Genomic DNA, 27,643 nt, shown 5'->3' on the forward strand with positions numbered 1-27,643 from the left:
TACTTTTTTGTTATCCTTGGACAAACTTATGGGTTAAATATATTACTTTTCTTGAAAGCATTCGAGATTCACATAGGTCTTCTTTGTACGTAATAATGATCTTCATTACTTTTGCATTGGTTGATCAAAAAAGACATAGCATAGGGTGTGATCATTATCAATGCATTTGGTGGGATAATGGAGCAAAAGTCAAATTAATAGCCATAAGAGAACCATCAGTCCATCACACATTGAAGAAAAGGGTGTGAAATCTGTCACCACTCACCCCCTTTTAATTAAGACAGAAGTGTGGAACCTAAGTACCTAACTTAATAAAGGGCATTTGAAATGGTCAATGACTGTTTCTCTGTGATTATTATTTCGTCCCCTAGCTTCCAATAGGAGATAGGAGTAAGCAAACCATAAATACTAGTACAATATGTTGTTTTCATCTCCATATCTATTACATTTATGTTTTAGAATGTGTTTACTGTTGAGGTCACATTATTTAAATAGATCTGTTTTGTTTAAAAAATACAATTGAATAAAAATAATGTCCATTCTATTCCCTTATTTGAGAGTAGAGTAAGAATTGATGAAATATAGTGTATATATATATAGGCAAAGGTTTTTCTCAAAAAAAAAAAAATGCAAAACTCAGAGAAAGTTCAATTAGAATATGAAATTAGAATCTAATTTACGTCATGTGTCAAATTTATGTGGAAACTATATCATAATTATCTACTTAAGTTTGTGCCATGTGTTCACTTAAGTTTTTTAATCTTTGTGCTAAGTGAATTAATGAGTGCAAAATACTAATAATTTAATATTAATGAACAATGAAATAAATAAATAATTCCAATCATATATACTCAATAAAAATCACCACACAACAAAGATCACCACACATTCTATCTTATTAAAAATTAAGAAAAAAAAATGATCATAAGTAGTATTAAATTTAGGTAAGAATTTTAATATGTGACTAATAATGTTTATTTTTTAAAAATAATTCAACTAACTATTTTATATTTTTATGATAAAAAAATGTATTTAATTTTAAATGTATTTATACGTATGCATGTGTTACATGCTATTTTTTTAATAATTTGACTAATTATTTATATTTTTATGATAAAAAAATGTGTTTAATTTTAAATGTATCTATACTTATGCATGTGTTACATGCTATTTTTTTAATAATTTGACTAATTATTTATATTTTTATAATAAAAATCGTGTTTAATTTTAAATGCATCTATGCATTCACATTCCTAAATAAACTTACTATCCACATACATAGATCATTAAAAAAGATTTTAATGACAGATATTGGTGGGCCCATGTGTCAGGTGGTAGGATAATCTAAAAATGTTAAAATGCAAAACTTACTTTCTAAGTTTCTTTAAAATTCATTTTAGTTCTCTAACTTCACTTTCTTTTTAGTCCTCTAAGTTTCAGATTTATTCAATTAAGGCATTTTCATCAATTTTTGTTAAAATTTTTTGAAAAAATACTTTTTAATCATTAAATGATTTATTTTTAATTTAAAACTTTTGAAGAAAAAATTAAAAAAAGAAAAGAAAATTAACCACAATATATAACAAAAGTTGATGGAAAAACCATAATTGAATAAACTTAAAAGTTAGAGGATTGAAATGAACTAAAGTAAATTTAGAAGACTGAAATGAATTTTGAAAAAACATAAAGGGTGAGTTTTGCATTTTAGCCATTTTTAAATGTGATAAAATTTTGTTATTTCTTTAGCTTTTTTATGTAATGCATAGAATATTTAACAAAATATTAAAAAATATATATCTCTTTTATGATTGTCTAAATTTAAAATTTGATAATAATTGTAATTATTCATAGACATTTATTTAGTATGATTGTGTTTGGATGTGGACTATTTATTCTACCATTATTAAAAGCAAATTTGAGTGATAAAATTCTAATGAGTAATTCAAATATATAATATAATTTAAAATCAATTATGGTAGGCCAAGAATGTATTGGCCCCTTGTGATAAATTAATAAATTAATTGGTCAAGTTAATTAATTAATTGAATTAGCAAGCAATACGCATGGTAGCATAAACAAATCACCAATTAACTAAATGCAGCGAAAATTAAATTGACATAGTGATTTATTTACAAATGGAGAAAACCTACACGGCAAAAACTCTACTAGGTGATTTTAAGGTCACCACTCCCGAAAATTCACCATTATCACAACAAGTGGTTACAAGTAAAGGAATCTCAGTACCTTATACCAACCTACAGTTGAAACTTTACCCCAATACCCAATTGGACTTGTTCTATAGTGACAATCTCTCATTTTAATGCATGGCTCCCAGTATGTAACTAACCAATAGATGCGCGGATCTTAGTACGCGACTTAATCACCAACTTGAGAAAGATGTTGGCTGCAAAGTTCTTCAGTTCATCACACAATGAAGATCACAAAACTCCTTGGTCACAAAACCCAACGGTGTACAAGCACAGCAGTTTCTTCAAGAGAAAGATAAACTAGGGCAAATTTTGTCTCCGGTCACAATTTGCATGAACAAAACTTTGCTTCACACTTACACAACCTTTGACGACTCTTAAAATAATTTTTATATATGTTTAGGGTTGTGAGAAAAGAAATGCCAAACATATACATACAGATTGGATGAAAATCAGCTCTAAAAAATTGAATTCCATAAACCTCGATAGATACCCTATTTGTCGAACAACTATCGAGCATCGGGCTAAAACAGCTTTTTAAACCTTGATAGATACTAGCTGTCGAGATTTAAAATCCAACACTTCTCCACTTGATTTTTGGACAGATTTGCATGGTTTTAACACTAGAACTTGAAACCTTGTTCCTTGAAGTATTAAACACATCCTAGATTTACCCAATTACAAGTAAAATGCGTTTTGTCAAAAGATTAGCCAATTCTAAATTGACATATGTCCCTAATATCAAATCACATATGTCCTAACAAATTAAATTTATAATATAAAGAATCAAAGAAGTTTACTTTTAGTTAACCTCATGATAGTTTGCCGCATAAGTTATTGTGGGGCCCAACAATTCGTGGGCCAATCTCATTTATTCATTGGGGTCCAAGGCCCGAGCCGAGAAGGGTTGTAGCCCAGGATCATTAAAACAAGTACAAAATGGCCTTGGGACACAGCCGAGGACGACTCAGTCCTCGGCATGTCCGAGGTCCCATAAGAAGAAAGGGCAAGAATGGTACAGAAACAACTTGGGAAAAATCTAAAATATCTGCGCCAATAGAAAAGGGTGTGCTGGAAAGAATAACGACCAGGGAAAGCTGCCTTTACTGCCATTCAATACTCTGCATCTGATAGAGCCATACTCTCCAGCTTTTACAACCACCCCCAACCACTCTTGATATGGGCTGATGGGACAAGTATCAGTCTTGGAATGTCGATCCTACACGTGGACGAATGATAAAAAACGCAGGCTAGTATAAAAGGAAAAGGGGAACAATCAGGAGAGGAGGCTGGGAAAAATGGCCAAAAACCAGAGCCTCCCAGCCCGCCTCCAGGAGAAAGACTCCAGGGGCGAAGACAACTTAACCAGGTATGAACACTACGAAAAACCTGGTGACCAAGGCCTAGCCTTTCAAACCCACACTCTACAAATGATATTGTTTGGGCCTTTTTATGAGCGAGCCCAATACCATTGCGGTTCGTTACGAATCGTGTCCTTACAGTTATATATATATATATATATATATATATATTAATTGAGTCTAAATTGTTTTTTATATTTAAAACATCAATTATAATTTTGACACATCATTTTTTTTAAAAATAATATAATAGATAGTTTCATATACAAACATAAGTTACACACTCATAAAGGCCTCGTTTTACAAGGATAGGACATCGAGCACAACTAGTGCACAAACCAAAGCACTTACGAGACCATTAGAGCACAAACCATAGCACTCGTGAGATCATTAGAGTTAAATTCATATATAAGAGCAGTTTGTAATCAAATAGTCTTTTATGTCTATAGAAGAATTTTTGATTGTAAGTTAGATTTCCTTGTAGTCATATTCTCATTTCAATCAAGTATCTAAGTTTGGTGCAATTAGTAGTTCTTAGTTTAAGTTTGATCAAATTAATTGTTTACTTTGAGGCAATTTAGTGTTAGACTAATCAAGCAGACTTGAATCATATTTTTCCTACACCTTACTTCAATTTGAGATGGTACGCTCTACTTCTAGATGATTTACTTCACCCTGTTTAATTTCGAAATGATGCACTTTGATTCAATTCAATTGGAGTAGATTGGTAACTTTAAGCAAGTAATTTGTAACTTGGTCAATTAGGATTTTTCATGCTCATTTGCAACTAGCACATTTCACAAAAAAGTCCTATTAAATTAGCTATTTTTGAACCCCAATCCCTAATATTCACTTTGAGCTAGCAACAAAGTATTGAGAATTCATCTCAAGGAACCTGAAAAGGCAATTAAGGGACCAATACTAATGTAAAAATTGATTCCTAACCAAACATTTACAAAATAAGTAATGAAGGTGTAAGAAAAAAGAATTACAATACATTTTGCATTTTATTAGATAAAAGTAGACCCTAATCAAAACAAAATTGCAAGGAATAGGCAATTATTTTTTAGATTGGTAAATAGTGGAGGAGGGAATGGAGTTTGAAGAACCGATGATCATGGAGTACCACAACAAATACCATTATAGCACTAGCATCAGACACACCAAACACAAAAAATTACATTCATAAGATGTATCTACATCAACATTCTAATAATAGCAGTGAACGAGCAAGAATACTATTAATATTTGGGGTATTTTTTTTATTCATACTTGTTCTCTCTCTCTTATGTAAATTATGTGACGGTTGGGCATTACTCAAACTTTCTCTCTCTTATATGATTGTGGGGACTTGGGAACTATAAAAAAAAAAGGGATAAAAAGAAATAAAGAATAATAAAAAAATAAAATTTAAATAAAGTGATAAAAAATAAAAAAATATGATGTAAAGAATATAATAAAATAGTGTATTAAAATAGATAAAGTAAATTTTGAATGTGTGCTAATTTTTTTTTAATACACTTAATAGTAAGTAGTAAGTATATAACTTAATACTGAATAAAGAAATGTAAAATCCAAAATTTCTTATTCAACCAACAATACTTTTGATCCAACATAGCACAACTGTACGGACTAAATTACTAGATTCTCCCCGATGGATAAGCCAATAAATAGTCTTAACCTTAACAAAAGTCAAGCCTATCTTTATAAATTGCCATCGTCATCAATCATCATATGATATATAATTTTATATATCATCTAAATAATCCACTTTCTGATATTTTTTATTTTTTATTATATATTTTTATTTATTTATTAAATTCTGATAAGTTTTTGTAACGTAAAGCAAACGACACACAGACAAGATAGACCAACTTTCCCACCAATAATTTCTTTTTTTCTCTCTTCTTTCTCTTTCTCTGAGAAAATTCTTTCTTTCTCGAACATTTTCCCGAGAAAATGTTGGAATCACAAGCCCACCGTCGCCTCCATGCAATTCAATGCCACCTCCTCCCTTCCTCCACCGCCTCCGACGACTCTTCCTCTCACGTTCAACCAAACCTCACTGCTGCTGAGTTCTTTCACGGTTCTCTCTCTCTGTCTCTCTCTACCTGTATGTATGTATGTATGTATGTATGTGTGTGTAGGAGTTTGATAAGCATAACAAGCAATTGACGTATGGAAGCTCTGAATATAGATGATGTTGTAGCTTTGTAAGTTTTGAGTTTTGGAGCTATGTGAGTTGTTGTGATGCTTAGGCCACGTTTGGTCCGTAGATCGAAATTAACGAATTCTCGTGATTTTTTTTTTCCCGAAAAAATAAAATCCTGAAAAATCGCGAAAGCAATGAAATGCTGTCGTTTTGAGCGTTCTGTTCTTCCATGCGTTTTTGTTTTCTTAATAAAGCGTTACAATTAAAAAATAAAAATAAAAACTATTTTTTTTTTTTTTGGGCTGAAAAATTAAAATAAAAAGATAAAGATCATCTCGTTTGCTTCTATGTGATGTATATAAGAAAAAGTTAACGAATGCTCAAAGCCCTTTTCAAGAATCTTTTTATAGAAAAAGAAAAAGCAATTGACTTTTTTGACACCGTTTTATATATTTTTATTAAAGTGGTCAAAACCTTCCTAAAATAGTAAAATGGTCTATTATCAAATATTTTAAGGCATTTGTTAACGGGACCCAAATATATATATGTTTGCTATTGCATGCTCACCATACACGCACTTACACATGGACTGAAATTATATTTTAAGACATGACCTAAGTTGAATTTTAACTATTAACTGAAATCGTGTTTTAAAACACGATTTCAAAAAAGAGTGCATATTGGGTGTGTAATAGCAAGTGTGTATTAAGATTTATTGATATATAATTACAGTGGATTCGAACCCTGATTGCAATTGGCTTTTAAAATTTTATTTATTTATTTGGTGTTCTTTGTATTAATGGATGCTCTTGTATCAAAATGTTGGGTTTGACCTTTTGAGCAGGCCAGGGGTACAGTGTAGTTCTTCCTGAAAAATTGCAAACAGGAAAATGGAATGTGTATAGGTAATGCTTGTTTCTATTTTTCACTTCCATTAGCTTCATTTCATGTAGCTAACTATTTTTACTTTATTTTTGTTCTGACAATGTGAGGACTTTGTTATTCATTGGTGGCAGATCAGCGCGTTCTCCATTGGAGCTTGTAACTAGATTTGCCGACCATCCTGAAATTGGGACTTTGCATGATAACTTTGTGTGAGTGTTCTTACTCTCTTGCTAGTAAATACAATGTGCTTGTTGCTGTTTGCTCATTTTGCTTTTGTAATTACAACTGTATGTATGCTTAGAGATTTTCGCCTGAATTTACTGTAAAACAAGAGAACATTGTGAATACAGGCATGCTGTTGAATCTTTCCGTGATTACAAGTACCTGGGTACACGAATTCGGGAAGATGGTACGGTTGGAGAGTAAGTTATCAATTACTCAAGCATGTAGATCAATTTGATTGTACATTATTAGTGTTCTCCACGTAAGATTGTGTGGCATGTTCCTGACAAACAAAGGTACAAATGGATGACATATGGAGAAGCGGGGACTGCTTGCGAAGCAATTGGTTCTGGCCTTCAGTTTCATGGGTTTCAAAAGGTGACTAACTTCTAGAGCACTTTTAGATTCTTGTTTTTTAAGGACCCCATTTTTATCGAACATATTTTGAATAAGTTCATAACTCCTGTTCTTGTGTCTAGTATTTAGCCTGTATATAAACTTAAATTTATGTTAGGGACCTGCATACTCAGCTAGAAGTTGTCATATTGTGAAATATTTTATTACTGTAAATATGATTCCATTGTCTGGTCTCTCATGGAACAGGGAGCTTCCATTGGACTTTATTTTATAAACAGACCAGAGTGGCTGATTGTGGATCTTGCCTGTTCATCATATTCATATATCTCGGTTCCCCTGTATGACACTCTTGGTGAGTATCTATAAGTCCGGATGTATCTTTCCTAATCTATGAGCCCTGTTCTGACTTCTGACTGTGTAATTTCTAGTGCAGGCCCAGATGCAGTTCAGTATGTTGTGAATCATGCTGATATACAGGCTATTTTTTGTGTCCCACAGACTTTGAACACTGTGAGTTTGATCTTTTCTTCTTTTAAGCTGCGTACATTAGGTTGTGCTTAGCTAAAGATGAGTGCTTAAATTGGTGTGTATTGCTGCTAGCTGAGAAGGAATTCTAATACATTTCAGCATGTTTCTAAGCTTCACAAGTAAAAAGATAATGATGGGAATGTAAAGTGGGGAAGATGTGAATTGTTGTAGATTTTTCTTATTTGAACCAAATCAATTCCTTATAATAACATTTCTTTACAATTTTCAGCATAAGGACCTTACCCCAAAAAAATGGAATTCCAGTTGAAAATGCTGAGTCAGTGATTTGGATTTTAGGTTACTCATTACAAATAGATTGCTTAATGCTTCAGGTTTAGTTCACATGTGTAATTTTTTTTTCCTGTTTTAAGAAGCATGATGTCTTTTTTCTGTTTAAGATCTATTTCAGTATTTTTTGTCAAAGATTTAGCTGCTAGTATACCTTATAACCCTAAAACAGAGTTGTTCCTGCTATTTTGAAGTTCCATCACCAGTCCTTGCTTATAAGCTTCGGTGATCTAGTTGAAAGTGGATTCCCTAACCACTTTCATGTTGCTTCTTGTCCTTAATCGAATCTCAATTCTACATTTCTTTGACATTTTTTTAATCACTGATAAAATAAATTTTGATTCCCAATTTGCAAATGTATCTTATCCCTTTTCCTGGAACTTGCAGTTGTTGAGCTTCCTATCTGGGATTCCATCTGTACGTCTTATAGTGGTGTGTACTTCTCAAATCTCTTTGCAGTATTCTTGTTGAAGTCAAAACAGTGCTTGATCCTTGTAACCCAGTTTTCTTATATTTTTTCCCTGCATCCATGATGACATAGGTAGTGGGAGGTGTAGACGAATATTTGCCTTCTCTTCCTTCTGGATCTGGAGTGAAGCTTGTCTCATATTTGAAACTAATCGGTCAGGTAAGATTGGAATTTTCCCTCTTATTTTCTTCTAAGCATGACATTCTGATCACATCAATACACTCATAGCCTGACCAAAGGAAAACATAGATATATAAGGGATTATTGGTAGGGTACTAGACATTCTGATCATATTAATATACTCATAGCCTGGTCATGACGTGCTTAGAATTCATTTGAATCACATAATTTTGGGATTATTGGATTGTAAGCCCACACCATGGAAAATGCCAATGTAGCCATTTATTCACTTGGATACTCCATGTATTAAAAGTTGAACACAACTAAATTGGTAGGGTACTAGCCTTTTTGGTTTCGATGTACCACATTCAAATTGTCTGCTTCATGCATGCAGTGTCTCTTTATATTTTTCAATTCTGTTGATTTGAATTTTTTGTTATAAAATTTTCAGATGTTCTGACTATCCTTTTGATGTTCTTAGAATGATTATATGTAAGCAAAATACTATAACCTGATTAGTTTTTACCTCCATTCACAAACCTGATTAGTTTTTTACTCCATTCACAATCCATAACTGGTCTTGTGGATCATTGATCTCAAATGCAAAATTGATATCTTAATTTCTTTCTTTTTGTGGGAGTGAATATTTATGTGAAGGAGTTTATATTTTTCCATCACCTTACAGATGATTTTCTTTTAGGGCCGCAGTAGTCTGCAGCCTTTTTGCCCTCCTAAACCTGAAGATGTTGCAACCATATGCTACACGAGTGGTACTACTGGAACACCAAAGGTAGTGAACTTGTGTATGAATGTTAACTCTCAACTGTGGCTATTTTTGCTACCTACATTTTTAACCATGTGCTAAGTAATATAGAATTATGGTTCAATTTTTTATTTTCTCCTCTTGGAAAGGGAGTCGTATTGACACATGGAAACCTGATTGCGAGTGCTGCTGGTTTTTGTCGCGCAATCAAGTTCAATTCCTCTGATGTGTGAGTGCCATAATTTCTTATAGAATATGAAGTCAATTTGAAAGTCATTTCAATTTTTTTTTTTTAATCTTGAAATATTATTTTTATTTAATAATATCCTACTTTTCACAGTTACTTCTCGTATCTTCCTTTGGCACACATCTATGAACGAACAAACCAATTTATCTTAGTGTACTACGGTGGTGCTGTTGGTTTCTACCAAGGGGTATGTGGTACATTTGAATATCGAATCTTTAGTAACTCGAGGTTGAAAACCTTGAGCATATATATCAGTTAAATTACACACTGTATATGTCATACAAATGGAGGGAACTAGGAACTAAATAATGTTTTTATGCTTGTACCTTTTTCCCATAACATGGGTTCAGCATGTTATTTTGGCATTCTAGTCTGTCAAAACTCAAAAGAGTAAATATATGAACTACATAATACAATAGGCGAAATTCTGGCATTTCACAAATGCTATTTTATTTTTTCATATATTCCTGTTTATTGTTTGACTGAACTGTCATATTTAAAGTCTGGCATTTCACAATACAAAGTGATAAGTTTTTAAGGTTTAATTTTTCTAGACATTGAGTTGATGAGACTCCTATTGCATTACATACCCAAAAAAAGAAGAAGAAAAAAGACTTCAGGATTCTAGTATTCAAGCTAGTGTTGGTCCTGGCCATTGACACTCAATTTCTACTGTATTCCATACGACAATAGCTTTAGTTCCTGAGTCAGTATAAAACCTTAGTACTTTTGGTGCAGCTTTTAACAAAACTTGCTATTGTGGTTTTAGTTCTTATGAACATGCAAGTATTCAATGTTTAAATTTTCACATTAACCAGACATATTGGCAATTCATTTAGAAATACACTATTTAAATATAGCACAACAGTAAGGGAGTGTAATGTGGCTCAGATGGTTATAAAATTTGATTAACTGTCAAAACAGCAAGTATTCAGTGCTTTATAAATGTTGATCCACAGTATACAGCAAGTTCCTTGGTGTTGCACGTTTTTGGTTTTTTAACAGGTTTAAATAATGTTCATGTTATTTCTTTATTCCAGTTCACGTATAACTGTGTCCTTGTTTTCAGGACAATTTGAAATTGATGGATGACTTGGCTGCTCTCAGACCAACAATATTTTGCAGTGTTCCTCGATTGTATAATCGAATATATGATGGGTAATCATGGCTAATGGCTGGGTGCTGCTTAAACTTCTCATTTGCTTGCTATTTGCATTGTAACTGCAGGCCTAATTCAGTTTATTGTAATAGAATTACAAATGCTGTAGCAAATTCTGGAAAGCTAAGGGAGGGACTATTTAGAGCTGCCTACAACTCAAAGAAGCAAGCCATAATGAGTGGTATTGGTGCTCATAACTACACCCTTTTCATATTATAGCATAATCTTCTTATTAAGTCCCATGCCCTCCGTTATCATAAAATACAAGAACAACGTAGAGTTCACATGATGAAAGAAATAAATTGTAATGATTTCAGGCCGGAATCCATCACCAATGTGGGACAGATTAGTATTCAATAAAATAAAGGAAAAGCTTGGAGGACGGATCCGTTTTCTGGGATCGGGTGCTTCACCATTGTCTCCAGATATCATGGACTTTTTGAGGGTGTAAGTTGAAGAATGCACTATAGAATGTAGAATGGTTGTCTGTTTGAATGTTAATAAGGACTGATGTCTCCACAAATAACAGGTGCTTTGGCTGTCAAGTAATTGAAGGATATGGCATGACCGAGACTTCTTGTGTCATAAGCATAATGGATGTGGGTGACAATTTATCTGGTCATGTTGGGTCCCCTAGTCCTGCCTGTGGTAAGTTCTTGACTCATTGCATTGAAGATAATCAAAGAAAATTATGGTGCAATCACGCTTGATTGGATTTTGGTTTCTAGTTACCAGATTCAAATTCTCCTTTGTCAGTATGTTTGCATTCCTTTGTGCTTAGCTGTATTTTCCTTTTTTCGGTTTCAGAAATAAAACTTGTGGATGTTCCTGAAATGAACTACACCTTCGAAGATCAGCCTCATCCTCGTGGCGAGATCTGTGTGAGGGGTCCGATTGTGTTTCAAGGCTACTACAAAGATGAAGTCCAAACGTACTCTTCTTGCATACATTACTATTTTATGGAACTAAAATATATTATTATTTGAATCTACCTGACTGTAAAGTTGATTGGACAGGAGTGAAGTCATTGATAATGATGGATGGCTGCATACAGGAGACATTGGGTCATGGTTACCTGGAGGCCGCCTTAAGATTATTGATAGGTAGTGTTTTAATAATTTTTATCATGATATTTAAAAGAATTGATATTGGCACAGCTTGGTTTTTTGTTCAAAAATAAATAGCATTGCTTATAGTGCTCTTAAACATTTAAATTGCAATGTAAAGTCGAACTATTATCTCTGAGATTTGGAGTTTGCTAGTTGAACTGTCAATTTTCTAAGTTCTAACTACGTTGTGGATCATTTTCCATGAAAGATGAATATGTATAACTTTACAGGGAAAGATATGGCATTTGGCTGTGCACTTAATTAATTTTGTATGGGATAGTCAAAAGCAATAGTAAAACATTTTTTCCTTTACCCAAATAAAAATCAATCTATTGTCATGCTCACTGTCAGAAAATACCCTCCGGTGCATGTGATGCATGCTAAATATCACATTATTAGTTCACATTATCCATAAGCTCACAGAATAAATTTTGAAATTTCATGATGAGGATAACCATATGGATAGTCCAGTTTCTCACTCAATAACAATTTGACATATTAGCACTCATGGCAAGCATGGGGAGAATATGTAGTTTTAAGTCCAACTGCATGCTTGCAAAATGTGCCTGATACAAAAGATGTTAGGGGAGAGGGAATTTAAGATTGTTTTTTTTTTTTTTTGGCGTCAGTAATAAGCTAACTTGCCTCTGTATATCCTGTATGTGGTAACAGGACTGTAAATACATACTGTTAGATACGAGAAAGTATCTCCTAAGCCTGCTCTATGATGAATAAGATAATTTTTGGGTAGATACAGGGTAACTTGTGGATAAATTATTGGGCTCTGTCTTTGTCCGTCTCATTGCAGCAAGTTTAAACCATCAGAAAAATAATTCCTTTTTTTGGGTGTCTTCTGACTGGAAATCATTTTATTGAAATATGACAATTGAATAAAATCTGAAATTTGTATAATCTTATTGAATTTCTGTTGTCAACTCATAACAGGAAAAAGAACATATTTAAGTTGGCACAGGGTGAGTACATAGCACCAGAGAAGATTGAGAATGTATATACCAAGTGCAAATTTGTTTCTCAATGTTTCATATATGGTAAGGAAATGGAAGTTATTCTGTATATCGAATTCCCCTGCTAGTCAATGCTGACTGCTTAATTTGTTCTTAGGCGATAGCTTGAACTCGAGTCTAGTAGCTGTAGTTGCAGTGGATCCAGATGTAATGGAAGCTTGGGCTGCGTCTGAAGGCATCAAGGTGGTTGACTCCACAAAATTTAATCTTTTGCTGTTTTTTGAATCATATAGGTCTTGAATAAGACATTCTTGTTTGAAACAGTTCTCTTTTCAAGGCCATTTAGAAATCAACATATGGTTTCGTCTCTTTTTGTCATTAACCATTATGCACAGCATATACCATATTATATTGTTGAACCATGAGTTCTTGTTAGCATCAATTTTTAGTTCGTTTAGAAAACTTGTTTCAAGGTTTGCAAGACCCATTCATACAATTTTGATTAGGTAAAGTTGTCCACCAATTTCAATGGGTATTTTTTGCATTTTGTAGTGCAAGGAATTTTTAACTGTCTTTTTATTCTTACAAGAAGCTGAGTTGAGTTGGTGTGAGTGCTTGAATGTGATTGGAGGCACATTCTTCAATGATGATTATTTATGTACTCTGCCTAGAGTCATTATGGTTCCATATGAGGCATCAATGGACAATGAAGGAATGTTTTACTTTTTTCCTTGTTCTTTCTACCAATCTTTTCAAATTCCATATTTCTGCAGTATGAAAATCTAGAACAATTGTGCAATGATCCAAGAGCGAGAGCTGCAGTTCTTGCTGAAATGGATGCTGTTGGAATGGAAGCCCAGGTAATTTTGAAGATAAACTATTAAACTATTTAGCTTCTATGGTAGTCCTTAGTTTTGAAGCTTCTGTTATAACTGCAGTTGAGAGGTTTCGAATTTGCAAAAGCTGTAACTTTAGTGCTTGAACCATTCACCTTGGAGAATGGCCTTCTCACTCCAACATTCAAGGTATGCAGATTATTCTTTTTCCTCTTAGACCATAGGCCCCATAACGCTAATGCACCATTTAAATGTCAAAAGACGAAAGGAAAGTGGATTGGACTGGTTTCTTAGCCACCTGTTTTCACTCAAAACAAAGCATTGTTGAGAATGTATTGACTTGAATTATGTTGCAGATCAAGAGGCCTCAGGCAAAAGCATACTTTGCCAAAGTAATATCAGACATGTATGCTGAGCTTTCTAAATCAGATCCAAAACCACAGAAAATGTGATGACAAGAAGTTCATGTAAGCAGCACGCAGAGACGTGGCATATGTACCTAAGAGAAGTTTACAGTTTAGTAAATAGACCTTACAAACTGATGTATTAATTTTTTAACATAAAACAAAATAAGTAATCTAGGAATTTATTTATTATATTGTTGATGTGACACTTATTATATTCATTGTCATGTCAATTTGTGAGGCATTTTTTAATAAAATTGATATTAATAGTAGCTTTAGAATTTTCCATTTACCTAATAATCCCAAAAGTCTTGAGTGTTTGTGGCTTGTATCTTGAATGAATAAGATCTCTATTCCTTGTTTTGTTTTTAACTAGGCTTCATAGGTAACTCTACTTTTTGCCCAATATGGGCTCAAACATTTTTGGTCTGGAAACCCTGCAAAATTTCTGTGACGAAGTTGATTTATTTATTTGCTTATTTATTTAGGGTGTGTTCTGAAATGCTGTTCGATAAATAAGAAACCTTAAGTTAAAATGCTTTGTTTACTAAGGGGATGGCACGTAGGAAATAAACTTGTATAGAAAATGACTAATTGAAAACAGAGATTCTGACAGAAGAATATAGATAGAACAAGAGCTGCAAAAGGCAATGAGAAACAAGTTATTTGAGAGGAATATAATTAGGGAATTGAGGGTTTTTTAATGATGCTCTCCTGGCTAAACAAGGCTGGTGTCTCCTTGTTTTATTGCATCTTTAAAGCCAAATATTTCCCTCGGTCTTATTTTATTTTTTTTTTTTCTCTTTTTGGGGGAGGCCATCCTTTATTCCTTTGTCTGAAAAAGCATTTAATCTAGTGGGTCTTCGAGTATCAAATGAAGTTGTGGTCACAAGATTTGTTGCCAGGAACCAGTGGGGCACAGTGGTTTCTGCAAGAAGTAAAGCAGTGGTGGGGAAAGGTAATAATGAATTCAGAGAGAGTTTGTTTTTTAATGTGGCAAACAATGTGTAGTGCAAGCCATCAAAGCAACTAGGGTCCTACCTCCCAATTATTCTGATCTGGGACTCCTAGTGGACGATATTTGGCTCATTTTGTTCACACTTTGGTGCTTTATCTTTTGCTTTTGTTGATCATGGTGCCAACAGAGCTGCTTTCTGTTATGGCAAATATGGCGAAGGTAGAGGAGGAAGTATGGCTCGAATGCCCTTCTTTCTTTGGTCCATGTCTTACACAATGTAACCTTTTAAAATTGAGAGAGAGAGAGAGAGAGAGAGAGAGAGAGTTACAATTCACTCAATTGTGGATTTTTCCATCACAATTCTGTCCACAAAGTTTCAATGTTACATTTGACCCCTAAGATTTTAAATTCCGTCTAAAGTATCTTTATTGATTTTATTTTAATCCAAACTCTAGGGGTCAAAATATAGTAATTGAAAATTCCTGTAGGCTTATGTTGTTATTGAATCAATCCAGTCGAGGAATTTATTTGTCCAACAAATGCAAGGCAAAATTTGTTAATTTGGGCAGAACCTTATCAATTTCATTAGAATCCAAATCTTTGAGTCAAATGTATCAATTGAAAGTTTGTGGACTATATTGAGACTGGCCAACTCATGAGGCTAAGCTCTAGTTCTCACACCAATTATGGGACCTGCAATCTCCCTTGTAAACGGTGAATACCAAAAGAGTGAACAGCGAATCCCTAAATTTTTAATCTGAGTTAAAAACTCTTGATGACTATGGGCAAAGTACTTTCCCAACCGGTTTTTAACTTCCAGAAAACCTAAGTTGAGAAAGTTGCGCTGCCTCCTGAGAGTCAGAGGCAATAAACTGATTTCTATGGGAGCACATTGGACCCATCATGAGTGCTCACATGTTAGAGCCATGAAAGGTAAAAACCCACTAGAGTTGATATCACAATGGTGGAGTTGCAGCACAGAAAGCAGTGGAAAATCCTTATTCCCATGACTATAAGGAACATAATGATGAGAAGCATTAGACATGAAGATGGGGATAAAATAAAAAAGGTCTACTAAATCTTAAATAGGCCCTAACTTTGGCAAGTATAAATTAAAACCTTTGAATACCATCAACAATTCTAAAACAGCAATTGAATGAAATTTCATCTTGAGAATAATCTCAGTAGTTTTTTATTTAAAAAAAAAAAAAAAAAAAGAAACTAATCCCTACAGTGTATGTACTGTACAAGTTATAATCTTTTTAAACAATGTTTGGTTTCTACATTACATGTATAAAGGAAAATATGAAAGAAAACTCTTCAATTATTAAAGAACAACAAAGAACAAAGCTAAGCTGAACATCACTGTTTGACAAGTGGCCGTGTGTTGTTCCAAAGCCATTGACGAGCAGAACCATCCAGCAGCGGTGACACCTGCGACATTTCTAGGTTAGCTAACAGAAATTCAACACATGAAGCAAGTAAGACAGATTGACTGATTATGCATATGTGTGTGCAGAACTCAAGTACTTGCGAGATAAGATAAAACAACGATTCTATTCCACCTTTTGAAATGAAAAAAAATATGGGAGTTCTAAAACATGTTTTCATATTTTCATTCTAAACCAGTGACACGATATTCATATGTCTGCAAAATTTGGCTTATATGGTTTTCTCTACTGACTGAAAAGTAAGGTGTAAAACACCAAATTAAATCCAGTACTCTAAATACAACAGGGTACAATAAAAATCGATGTTTTCTTCATGACTCACATGAAACCTACTTTGAATTTCAAAAGCTATGAGAAACATGGATCTTTATAAAAACATATTTCAGTAGTTTGTCACCATGAGTCCAAACTTTTATATACCAAATAAAAGTACATAGAGATCAAAATAGTTTCTAGATGTGGAATATAACCTTTTCCCACACTTGTGAATGGTAGTCATTGAGCCAATCAACTTCCACAGCAGAGAGCAAAGATAAGTCAATCAATTTACTCTGCATGATGAAAATAGCAAATCAGTAAGCATAAAAAAAAAAAAAAAAAAAAAAAAATCTCTATTACAATCTTGTTTTAGACAGACAATTCAAGTTGCAACGGAAATCAATAACTCAAAAGTAGATGGTACAAAATAATATAATCCACAGCGGACATTCTTATCCATGTAGCCACTATTTTTTTTTTCCTGCCTCATATATTGAATTAAGAAACACTACGAAGGACTCAGCTTTGGACCTCCTGTAAGATGCAACATGCTTGAACGTTTGAAATGCTTTCTAAATTATTTCATGATCCATGTTTACAATTGACAATTTCGAAAATAACACAGATTGTCAATTCTTTCTGTTTATTTAATTAAGTGCCACTTATCCATTTTGGATGTTGATTAGAATGATGGCAGAATATCATGACCATAGAAACATCACACTCAGTTCTAGCACTCTTTCTTTAAATAATATTCTATTTATGCTTACCTCAAAGGGGAAAGAAGAACATTATAAGTCAGTAGAATTTTAAGAAAATAATCTGAAAGTTTCTATGTGATCGTCAAATATATTGCCCCCCCCCCCCCCAAAAAAAAAAAAAAAAAAAAAAAAAAACACCAAAGATGAAGTTTCCAAGCATAAAGTATTGAGAAGTATGTCTAAAATAGGTTACAGGAATCTCAAAATATATGTGTGTGTGTGTGTGAGAGAGTCTCTCTCTCTCTTATATATATATATATATATTAGAGTATCTCTCTTTGACTAATGCATCCATTTAACCATGACTAAGTTCCTCCAATGGCAAGAATATTAGTGTTGCCACCTAACCTATTTTGAAGCCCACTAGAGCAACAGAGCTCAGTATGTGTGAGCATGATGTAATGTAAACTGAGTTTCAGCAAAGAGGCTACAGGAAACTAGAACACTTGAACAATTAAATGACCACAGCCAATTCTCAAAAAAGAAAAAGAAAAAAAAGCCTACAGCCGATATCCCCCACACAGCAAACATAGCAGATTTTATTCCACTGTAAAATCAAGTTGCCTATTTTGGGCCAAGCAAAGATACAGATGCACTGATATTGATTTCTCACACAACCTTACTAGGATTATGTTAATGGCAAAAGACGTGATGTACCAGGAAAATGTCGGCATACCTGAATGGGGACAAATGTAAGTTTTTCAAATCCCAGGTATCCAACCCCTCCAAATCGATTAGGTGTGTCAACCTCTTTCACATAAAGGAGATTCTGCAGAAGAAAACTTAAATCACCATCTAAGAAGAGTGCAATTAGGAAAAACATATCGTAATTTTAACATGTACCAGCATCAACAATAAAGAAACACATCTCTGTGAGAAAAAAGAGAGAAATAGAATATTCTGTGAATTAACTAAAAAATAAGTGAAATTGTAAGCTAAGCATCACACTATTTTTCTTTTTTAATTTTTTCTTTAAGTAACAAAATTATTAGAAGAAAAAAATTTGAGCCCAACCTCAACTTTAGGAAATTTACAAATGAAACTACATATTTTTAAGTGCTACATGTTTCTATAACAACCTGTTAAAGGTTTTAACATCTAAAATCAATCTACACATCCATACAGAAAAATATAGAAAAGAACAACTTTTATCAAGTGTTACAAAAATTATAGGCAGGCTCTGTGGTCACTATCTTTGCACTAAGAAGGTAATGCAAACCCTTATGTATCTGCTTAGCTCATACATACATTTTCTTCTTCACGACCAACTACTTTGATTTTTGTCTAGCCAATGAACCTTGAAAACATAGCATTCTAGTCAAAGAAACATACCCATTTTTATCTAACAGGACCTAATAAATGGATTTAGTCACTGATAGTAAACTTTCCAGTGATATTGGTAGCTGAATGAATTTTCAAGGGCATAAAAAAGAGCCACTGAAGAGTGTACCTCAATTCGAATACCAAAGGCATGGTCTTCATAATAGCCAGGTTCATTGCTGACGATCATGCCTCTCAATAAGGGGGTCAAATTTCCATATCTAAAGCTAATACTTTGAGGGCCCTCATGAACATTTAATGCAGCTCCCACTCCATGTCCAGTTCCTAAAAATGGAAGGAAAATGAAATCATTTAATTAAGCCAACAGATTCGCTTGTTTACTTCACAATCAAATAATAAAATAACAGAAGTTTGGAGTTGGACATGTACCATGCCGGTAATCAAGTCCGATCTTCCAAAGGAAAGAACGAGCAAATACATCCAACACAAAACCTGGGGTAGATTCAGGGAAAACTGCCTGATCAAGAGCTATGTGACCCTGCAATTGGACACTATCAGAAAAATCCTCCCAAAAAAAAAAAATCTTAACTGCCAAAATTAGGCATCTGGACTCTCAAGAAGTACAAGAAAAAAAAAACAATAGTACACATGCTACAAACAATATACATAACCACACTGATTATTTAACCAAGAGATCGTTAAGGGATGATACCCAAGATCAAAATGCACAAAATAGCAGATTGCTTTTATGTAAGAAGCAATAATATTCTGAAGTGACAAGAGATTCATACTTCTCTAAGTCCAATTTTTTTTTTTTTTTTTTGGATAGGTAATAGATATTTTCATTAAATAAAAGTACACCATGTTCACGATGATGAACAGATTGTACTAGAAACAAGTACAAACAAATCAAACAGAAACAGAAACAGATTGCATGAAATCAAAAACGGATTACATTGTGTAAAACCCCAAATATGAGACCACCCAAACAATGTCCCAACTAGCAAAGACTTCAAAAAATCAGCAGATTTCTCAACATCCTCAAACGTGTGGGTATTTCGTTCCCTCCAAATTAGCCACATCAAACAGGCTGGAACCATATTCCAGACCAAAGAAGAGTGTAACCCCAAATAATTCTCCCATGCAAAAAGAAGAGAAACAACCGTCCTTTGCATCACCCAATGCAATACAAACATCAAAAAAACTTCACTCCATAAGGTGTGTGCAAACTTACAATGAAGTAAAAGATGCCACTGTTTCTCCATTGCAACGGCACAAGCAACACCAATAAACCAAAGACAGGTTCCTTTTTACAAGGTTGTAAATAGTAAGAATACTATCTCAAGCTACGGTCCATAAAAAGAAAGACACTCTTCTAGGTATCTTCTCCAAATACATTTCCAAGGGAAAGGAAAGGTAGGAGGAGTAGATAAGGAATTATAGAAAGAGCGCAGATCAAAAATACCATTTGGGGTTAACTTCCAAAACAAACTATCAATCCCCTCACCCCTAGGCATTTTGGAATAAATAAGCTCGTAATAATTCTGTGGGCATTATTAATTAAACAGATAAACAAAAAAAAAAGAAAAAAAAAGGCTACCTGTAAAACTCGAGTGAAGCATTCTTTTTGTCGTGCAGTAGGTTCACCAAAATGCACTGTCCTGGTTATGTCAGTAGTACCATCAACATACTGAGCTCCACTATCCAATAAGAAGAGTTTCTTTGCATCCACAACAGCACAACTTTCTGTTTCTGGTTTGTAGTGTATGATAGCCCCATTTGCACCAGAAGCTGGAAGAACATCCTAACCGTTAACAGTGAGAGGTTTAATTACAGATAGCAACAGCTTCTGTATATATTATTAGTTGCAATTTGTGGAGCGACTAATACAATTATCCTTTGAGTAAGTGCCAAAAGGAACTGAACCCTGAAGCTTGTAAGTTGACCAAATCAACTTCAAAAAGTACAAGAAACAAAAACTTCAAGTCACAGGCAAGCATGTTATGAAGATAAATACTTTCCAAATCCTTTTTCCATAGGAGCCAAAAAAAAAGTACTTTAGAATTATAGAGGGCATAATTTCAGTTCAATTTATTAGTATCCAAGCTGATGTACCATTTAGAATGGCTATAGTTTCCCTATGAATTGAGAAATGGTAATCAAAATTACAGAAAGTTTATACCATTTAGAAGCATAATTTGAATTTTTTTTTATTATTTGGTGATAAGCAAAATATGATCTAAATCCTTAAAATAAGAAGAAAAAAAAAATGGTCAGCAGAGTTACAGGAATTGATATACCACTTATTGTGTCAAAGCTTGTATCAATGAAACCAGCCTGCTTGGAACGAAAGTCCAGGAGTTTGTCTGCAACTTCCACCTCTGTTAATTTCACATCCTTATGAATTTCATCTTCTACCCAGACCCAAAATTGTGCTAGAGCAGCAGCATCCCTGTAAAGAAGATATCAGTCACATTCCACAAGTTCCTTAGCAAAATTCAACTACGTAATTGAGAAGATAGACTCAAGCTTCCCCAGTAAAGAAATAATAAGTTTGATCCCCAACAAGAGCTCCATCACACAAGCCTACTTAGACTACTAGTATCCTGCTCTTGCTTTACAAGTTCTTTTTCAAAATTCTATCCCAACACGGTGAGAAAATATTATGCTCTTAATTTCCATAGATACCTATATCTATCCACACAATCACAGGAGAGATGATAATTTTTTTTTTCTTTTTTTGACAGGTAAAGTGATTTTTATTAATAAAAGATTTTTTTTTTTTTTGATAGTTCAATAGTTGGGGGAGAGGATATTTGAACCATGGATGTCTCTGTTGGAAACACCAAGAGGTGCTAACCAGTTGAGCTACAAGGCTCTTAGCAAATTGCTTTTTTTTTTTTTTTGATAAGTAGCTCTTAGGGAATTGTATTAATAAAAAAAGAAAATACAAGAGACGATGAAGGATATTTAATTAGAGGGTAGTAAATCTGATAGACTAATGACAAATAAACCCTATATGAATAATGACAAATAATTAATTATGAATCAACAGTTTCATAAACCCTATATGAATAACATGATTTGATTATTGATCCAGAGTAATAAAATCTACCAGATGACTGAACAATGGCAAAGAAAGATAATTAGCAATTCCAATGAAGAACAAAGAATGAAAGAGAGAAAGATATTATCTGAAATAGAAGACATATGTTAATGAAATAATCAATAGGAATAATATGTATTAATGAATGAAGTGATATGCATTCAGGAACTGAATTTCATCTAAGTTCCTTCCAATGAATAATTTGTGGCACTAGAAAAATAGAAATGAGCTAGTGATGAGTCTCCAGCCAAATAATAACAACAATTAATTCCTTCATATTACTTTGTATTACTTCTAAAAATTTCAAATGATCACTAAAATAACTTGGCAAAAAACAAACATGCCAACCCTAATGCTTACATTCTATATCTTTCTATGATCCACATATACAAAACTTATTAATGAAGATTACCATTCAAGACATTGAAATTGAAAAAATAAAATGCAAAACGGTCACATAAATTCATCAACTTAGATATCAGGTCTTAGGAAAAACAATTAATTACCTTAAATGGGAATTCCGCATCCCTTCTAGCTCTGCATGATTTTTCACTGCCTTTGCCAGAGAAATAGGGGATAATCCATACACCCCAGTGGGTCCACCAGACTGACCATTGGAGCAATCATAGATCTTACTCTGCCCTTTGGTTTTATTCCCAAGGCTCCCCATATATTTGTCACAGGCAGACTTATAGGTGTTGGCAATGGCCGCATTAACAGAAGATGTATCCAACCAAAGGTGAGTCCCTTGTGCTGCCAAACTGAAGAAGGAAACTCTGTTGTAATTTTACAGCTTGCAGTGCTCATGAAATGAGCTCACCTCAATATGCATGTAACAATAAACCTAAACCTAAGGCCAGTCTAACCTCAAAATATCATGGTAACCATGCCAGAAAAAAATGATTATCTGTGTTTTCAGCATTATACACATGAATAAAACTGATCTTTTTTTGATAGGTATGAATAAAACTGATCACAGTTTCACTTCTTTTCACAGCCCATGAGCCTGAACCTCATACCATATAGTATATTGAAATCAAAGCCAGTTCACCAGTATAAAAAATGACCATGCTTTCCAGTGCAGTGCACCACACACACATATTGATAGTTTCCATTTGCACTTGTGCAACCACACACCCACACACGCCCACACACACATACACATACACATATAAAATATAAAAGAGAGGGAGCTCCAAACTTTACATTTCTATTTCAGAAAGAATACAATCATATGGCCTCAACTCTATGCCTGCTTTCTTCAAGTGATCCATCACCTCTGGCGTGACTTTAGAATTGTCTATAAATAATTTTGCTCCATCAAGTTCAACAATTAAGTATGCATACATAACAGGTGAATGGGGAACATCACTTCCTCTCTGTAAAAAAAAAAAAATTGAAGTATCGATTTAAAGATTAAGAGACATAAGCAGGAAAATTAATTCGAACTAATAAGTTCAGCTTTGTATGGGGCAATGTATCCCCCCCTCCCCTTACCCCTATCCTAAAGGAAAAAAAACAAAATCTATTAAGGAAGTACCATGCTCTATATATCTTTTCTTTTTGCTTTATTTTAAGAAGAGCAAAGGAGCAAGAATTCCAACAAATTCGGAGAAACAACGTCTACATGCAACTCCACTCTAAAAAGCTGTTCAGAAATATTACCAAGTTCAACAGCCAAGCAACTTCATCAAGCACTGATATAACAATTGCAGATGAACCAGCATCAACAAGTTCAGACCTCAACGAAGACAATTTTGACGCTACATCTAAACCAGCATATTTTAGGTCATGTATTCTGATTGGTTTTTTAGGAGGCTTAGGCCGTGATTCTCCCCAAACTTCATCCACTAGATTTAAATCATGTAAGTACACCAGCTCATGATTCCTTGTTGCAATTGCCTGCTTCAGTTCCTCCGCAGCATCGGAAGAAAAAAGAAACTGCTCCCTTCACAATACCAAAGACACTGGCATCAGAGACAGAATCCTACAGTGAGCATAAATAAGCAACAGCAGATATCTACCCACAGAAAGAAAGGGAAGCCTATCATGGGGAGAAAATAAAGAATAAAGAAACTAAATAGAAAGAAGCAATGAAAATATTTTGACAGAAAGGGAAAGTTACAAAGTAAAACAAGATGTGAATCAATCTCCTACTTGATAATGCCCTATACTTATGAAAATAAACCATAAATCATGAAAAGATGAACTTTTTAGAATATGCTCCATGGTTACAAATAAAAAAGCTAGGTGAAATCCAAAAATTAAAATGAAAGCCCATATGAGAAGTCAAAATCAGCTCTTAATGTGATGGAGTATGGATTGCACAGTAAAGAGAAACATGAACAAGAAATTTGGTGCGGCCATTTTAAGAAGCAGAGTATGCTTAGCCAAAAACAATAAATAATAAAGAAGCAGAGAATTGCTCACAGGATCAATGCCAACCCTACCACCAGGAGCCAAAACATCATTAAGCCATTCACTAGTCGTAGGAACTCCAGGATTACCAGCCCGCATGAGAATCCAACACGAATTCAGCTGCTTCTCAGCCTATCATTACAAAGAGGGGAAAAAACTTGTTAGTAAATACTATGTCTAATTGTAGAGGATATCAAAATAGATATTTCTTCTCCAAATTTAGTTATTTATTTAAAAAAAAAATTTCCCCAATAATACTATAATGATTTGGCCTGACTAAAGGTTTTGACTATGCATATAGCACAGAGCTAAAGCTGAAGAGTTGGCACAGGAAGCAAGTATCCTTTTCTCAAACCTGGAGAAAATAACGCCCATCTGTCCAAAGAGCTGCTTTATCCTTTGTGATAACAGCAGTACCAGCACTACCAGTAAACCCTGATATGTAGGTCCTCCTCATGTAACATTCAGCAATGAACTCACTCTGTGGGAGAAAAAAAAAAGCAATTAACATTTGCTGGAGGAAACATTTAATGCAGAAATTCTACAATCCCTAGTACACTAGCAAAGCAACATAAACCCTATAAATTCCTAAGATTCAGTTGGTGCCCAAAGAGTATGAAAAGAACAATGAATGTTTACATTCTATGGATAAGAATAGCGGTTTTTTTTTTTTTTTTTTCCCGGTTGCATTTCCTTTCATTTTCATCATGTTTCCTAGAAACCATTGGAGCCTTAGATATGGGCCATATGGCACTTTTAATATCTATAAAGATGTTAATACAGATATTATCTTAGCAAATAAATTTGCTTTGCAACTGTGAACCATTCATTCACAGCATTCGTTCATAATCCAAGAATAAATGAACAAAGGTGATTAACACCAAGGGGGAACTATTAAAAATAACATTAAAGCTAAAAGTACCAAATTTCAAACTTTTGAAGCAACCAACAATTCAGACCCAACAGAAAGAAACAGTCCAGCATACATGTACATATGTGTGTGAGTGTGTGTGCGCGCGCGCGTGTGTTATAGAGTAATAAAAGCCTTCTTGCTTTCTTCTTTCTTTTTGATAAAAACCATAATAAAAGTTTAAAGAAAAAAGTGCAGCAAACGTAAACAACCATTCAATTTCCCAACATATACACCATCATAAACTGCCAAAACTTGAATTTGGTAAAAACTGACATAAACGCTCAACATAACAAAAAGAAAAAAGCCCAACTCTAACACACAAGCTCACATCCAACAACAAAAACCTCAGTAACTTTGTTAAATTCCATTTCTTCCTACTTATACACCTATTCTAACCAATTTAATTGCTGATTGCAGGTCCCTAATGCAGTGAGCATGGAATACCTTGCTAAAGCATATTTACCGCATGGCTAATGGAGTAGTGGACTGGCTAGTAGATAGAGGAAGCAGTGAAATGCAAAGGGAGATTTTATATGACACGTGCCAGACCTTTTTGATTACTACATACTTTTGTGATATGATGGGAACTAACCATTTGCGTACTACTTAATTTTTTAACAATTTCACTAGCTGGTCTGTATATATATTTCAGAGTGCTGATACTACCTCTAAACTTCTCTGTAATACTTTACTTTATCTAATATATATAGCCATTTGCATGCTAAAACAAAAAAACAAAAAAAACCAAAGGCACAATCCCAGGCATCAAAAAACACCAGTTCAAACAAAAGCAAATTAGAAGAACTAAAACCCAAGAATTCAGCCTGAAAATTCTAAACCCAGTTGCATTTTCTCCTCTAAAACACCAGCACAAAGCACCAGAAACTTGCAACTTCAGCCAAAAACTGAACCAAGAAGCTCAAAATTTTCAACACAATCACTTAAAACTTCAAGACCCCAAAAGCCACAATTTCAAAAAGAAAATTATAAAATTTCGACCAAAAATCCAAGAATTCAGCCTAAACATTCTAAAACCAGTAAGCATTTTCTCAACTTCAGTCAAAAACTCAACCAGAAAGCTCAAAAAATCCCATACTCAACAACCACAAAGTTTAAGCAAAAGCAAGTTATAAAATTTAAACCAAAGACCATGAAATTAACCTAAAGATTCCAAAACCAAGTTCCATTTTGTCCTCTCTAACATAACACAAGATTATTCCCCCGAAAAAAAAAAAAAAAACCAACTTCAACCAAAAACCAATAATTCAGCCTAAATATCCCAAAACCCAGTTCCATTTACTCCTCTATAACACAAAACAAGCACCAAAAATTGAAGAAAAATTCAACTTCAACCAAAAACTGAACCAAAAAATCACAAAATTCCATAACAAACACGCAAAACTCAGAAAACCCAATTGAATTCAAACCACAAAAGCCACAAATTCACTCAAAACCAATGAAAAAACCCAACCTGGTGAGCGTCCTGAGAGGGAACGATATAGGCGTCGATGTCAATCCCGGGCTTCACAAAGAGCTCCCGAAGCCTCCGCAGCTTCTCGTCCGGTTCCGAACCGGTACGGTTCTTTCTTCTGATATCGGAGGATGGCTTGGCTGTGATGGAACCGCAGTTTCGGACAGTGAGGATTGGTGGGTTCGGTGATTTGGTGAAGAGTTTGGGGCTGGTTTTGAATTTGTGGAAAATTGGGAGTGAGAGTGAGACTGATGAGAGGAAGCGAAGGCAGCGAGCGTGTGAGTGAGAATACGTTAGTGGTGATGGTAGTGAGCTCATGGTCACCATTTTCTAGAGAGAGAGAGAGAGAGAGAGAGAGAGAGTGAAGGCAACAAGAGTCACAGAATGAGAGGACGAAGAAGATGAAGATGGGACTTTGGAAATGTGAGGAAACGGTGTCGTTTATGGAAGATAATTTAAAAACGTTGCATTGTTTTTTTCTAAGTTTTGCTTTGTATGATTACTACATGGAAATGTGACATGATTTTACTTACTTATGATCTATAAAGTGTGTAAAATAATTATATTTTATTTCCTTTTATTTATTTTTTATTTGTTCTTTAAAAAGAATTTTTTATTTTATTTTTTCTTAGATTCAATTTTTTATTATTTTGATTTTGTTTTTGATTAGTATCTACTTTTACTTACCTATATGGCATATTTTAAGCCAAATTTTTTTTAAAAAAATATTCAATTAGATTGCGGGTTAATTTTGTGCCACGTGTTCATTAAAGTTTTTTTTTTTTTTTTAATCTTTAAGCTAAATAAGTTAATGGGTTCAAAAGGTTAAGAGTCCAATATTAATAATATATAAAAATACAAAACTAAACCACCAACAAATATCACCACACTTTATATCTTATTAAAAATTAAAATTAAAATAATTATAAGTAGTATTAAATTTAGGTAAGAATT

The 27,643-nt window shown here is 33.8% G+C and overlaps 2 protein-coding genes across 2 annotated transcripts; one reads left to right on the forward strand and one right to left on the reverse strand.

Annotated features, from left to right (window-relative positions):
• Positions 1–5,405: 5,405 nt before the first annotated feature.
• On the forward strand, positions 5,406–14,280 carry LOC115980112 (long chain acyl-CoA synthetase 7, peroxisomal). The gene is made up of 23 exons (XM_031102388.1): positions 5,406–5,654; positions 6,565–6,625; positions 6,737–6,814; positions 6,956–7,027; positions 7,124–7,205; positions 7,431–7,536; positions 7,618–7,694; positions 8,388–8,432; positions 8,542–8,628; positions 9,290–9,379; positions 9,502–9,581; positions 9,693–9,786; positions 10,669–10,757; positions 10,851–10,939; positions 11,076–11,205; positions 11,288–11,406; positions 11,566–11,689; positions 11,775–11,861; positions 12,813–12,916; positions 12,990–13,075; positions 13,606–13,692; positions 13,771–13,857; positions 14,025–14,280. Exons 1-23 carry the CDS (start codon positions 5,528–5,530, stop codon positions 14,118–14,120), a joined length of 2,097 nt encoding a protein of 698 aa, XP_030958248.1. The 5' UTR covers positions 5,406–5,527; the 3' UTR covers positions 14,121–14,280.
• A 1,888-nt stretch (positions 14,281–16,168) lies between these two features.
• Positions 16,169–27,150, reverse strand: LOC115980120 (aminopeptidase P2). The gene is made up of 13 exons (XM_031102399.1): positions 26,690–27,150; positions 24,661–24,786; positions 24,318–24,437; positions 23,553–23,828; positions 23,094–23,266; positions 22,394–22,648; positions 21,082–21,233; positions 20,382–20,572; positions 19,211–19,319; positions 18,951–19,105; positions 18,177–18,269; positions 16,952–17,032; positions 16,169–16,464 (listed from the first exon to the last, which is right to left on the reverse strand). Exons 1-13 carry the CDS (start codon positions 27,014–27,016, stop codon positions 16,393–16,395), a joined length of 2,130 nt encoding a protein of 709 aa, XP_030958259.1. The 5' UTR covers positions 27,017–27,150; the 3' UTR covers positions 16,169–16,392.
• Positions 27,151–27,643: the final 493 nt, after the last annotated feature.

The sequence above is a fragment of the Quercus lobata genome, chromosome 3, assembly GCF_001633185.2.
Source record: "Quercus lobata isolate SW786 chromosome 3, ValleyOak3.0 Primary Assembly, whole genome shotgun sequence".
NCBI lineage: Eukaryota > Viridiplantae > Streptophyta > Magnoliopsida > Fagales > Fagaceae > Quercus > Quercus lobata.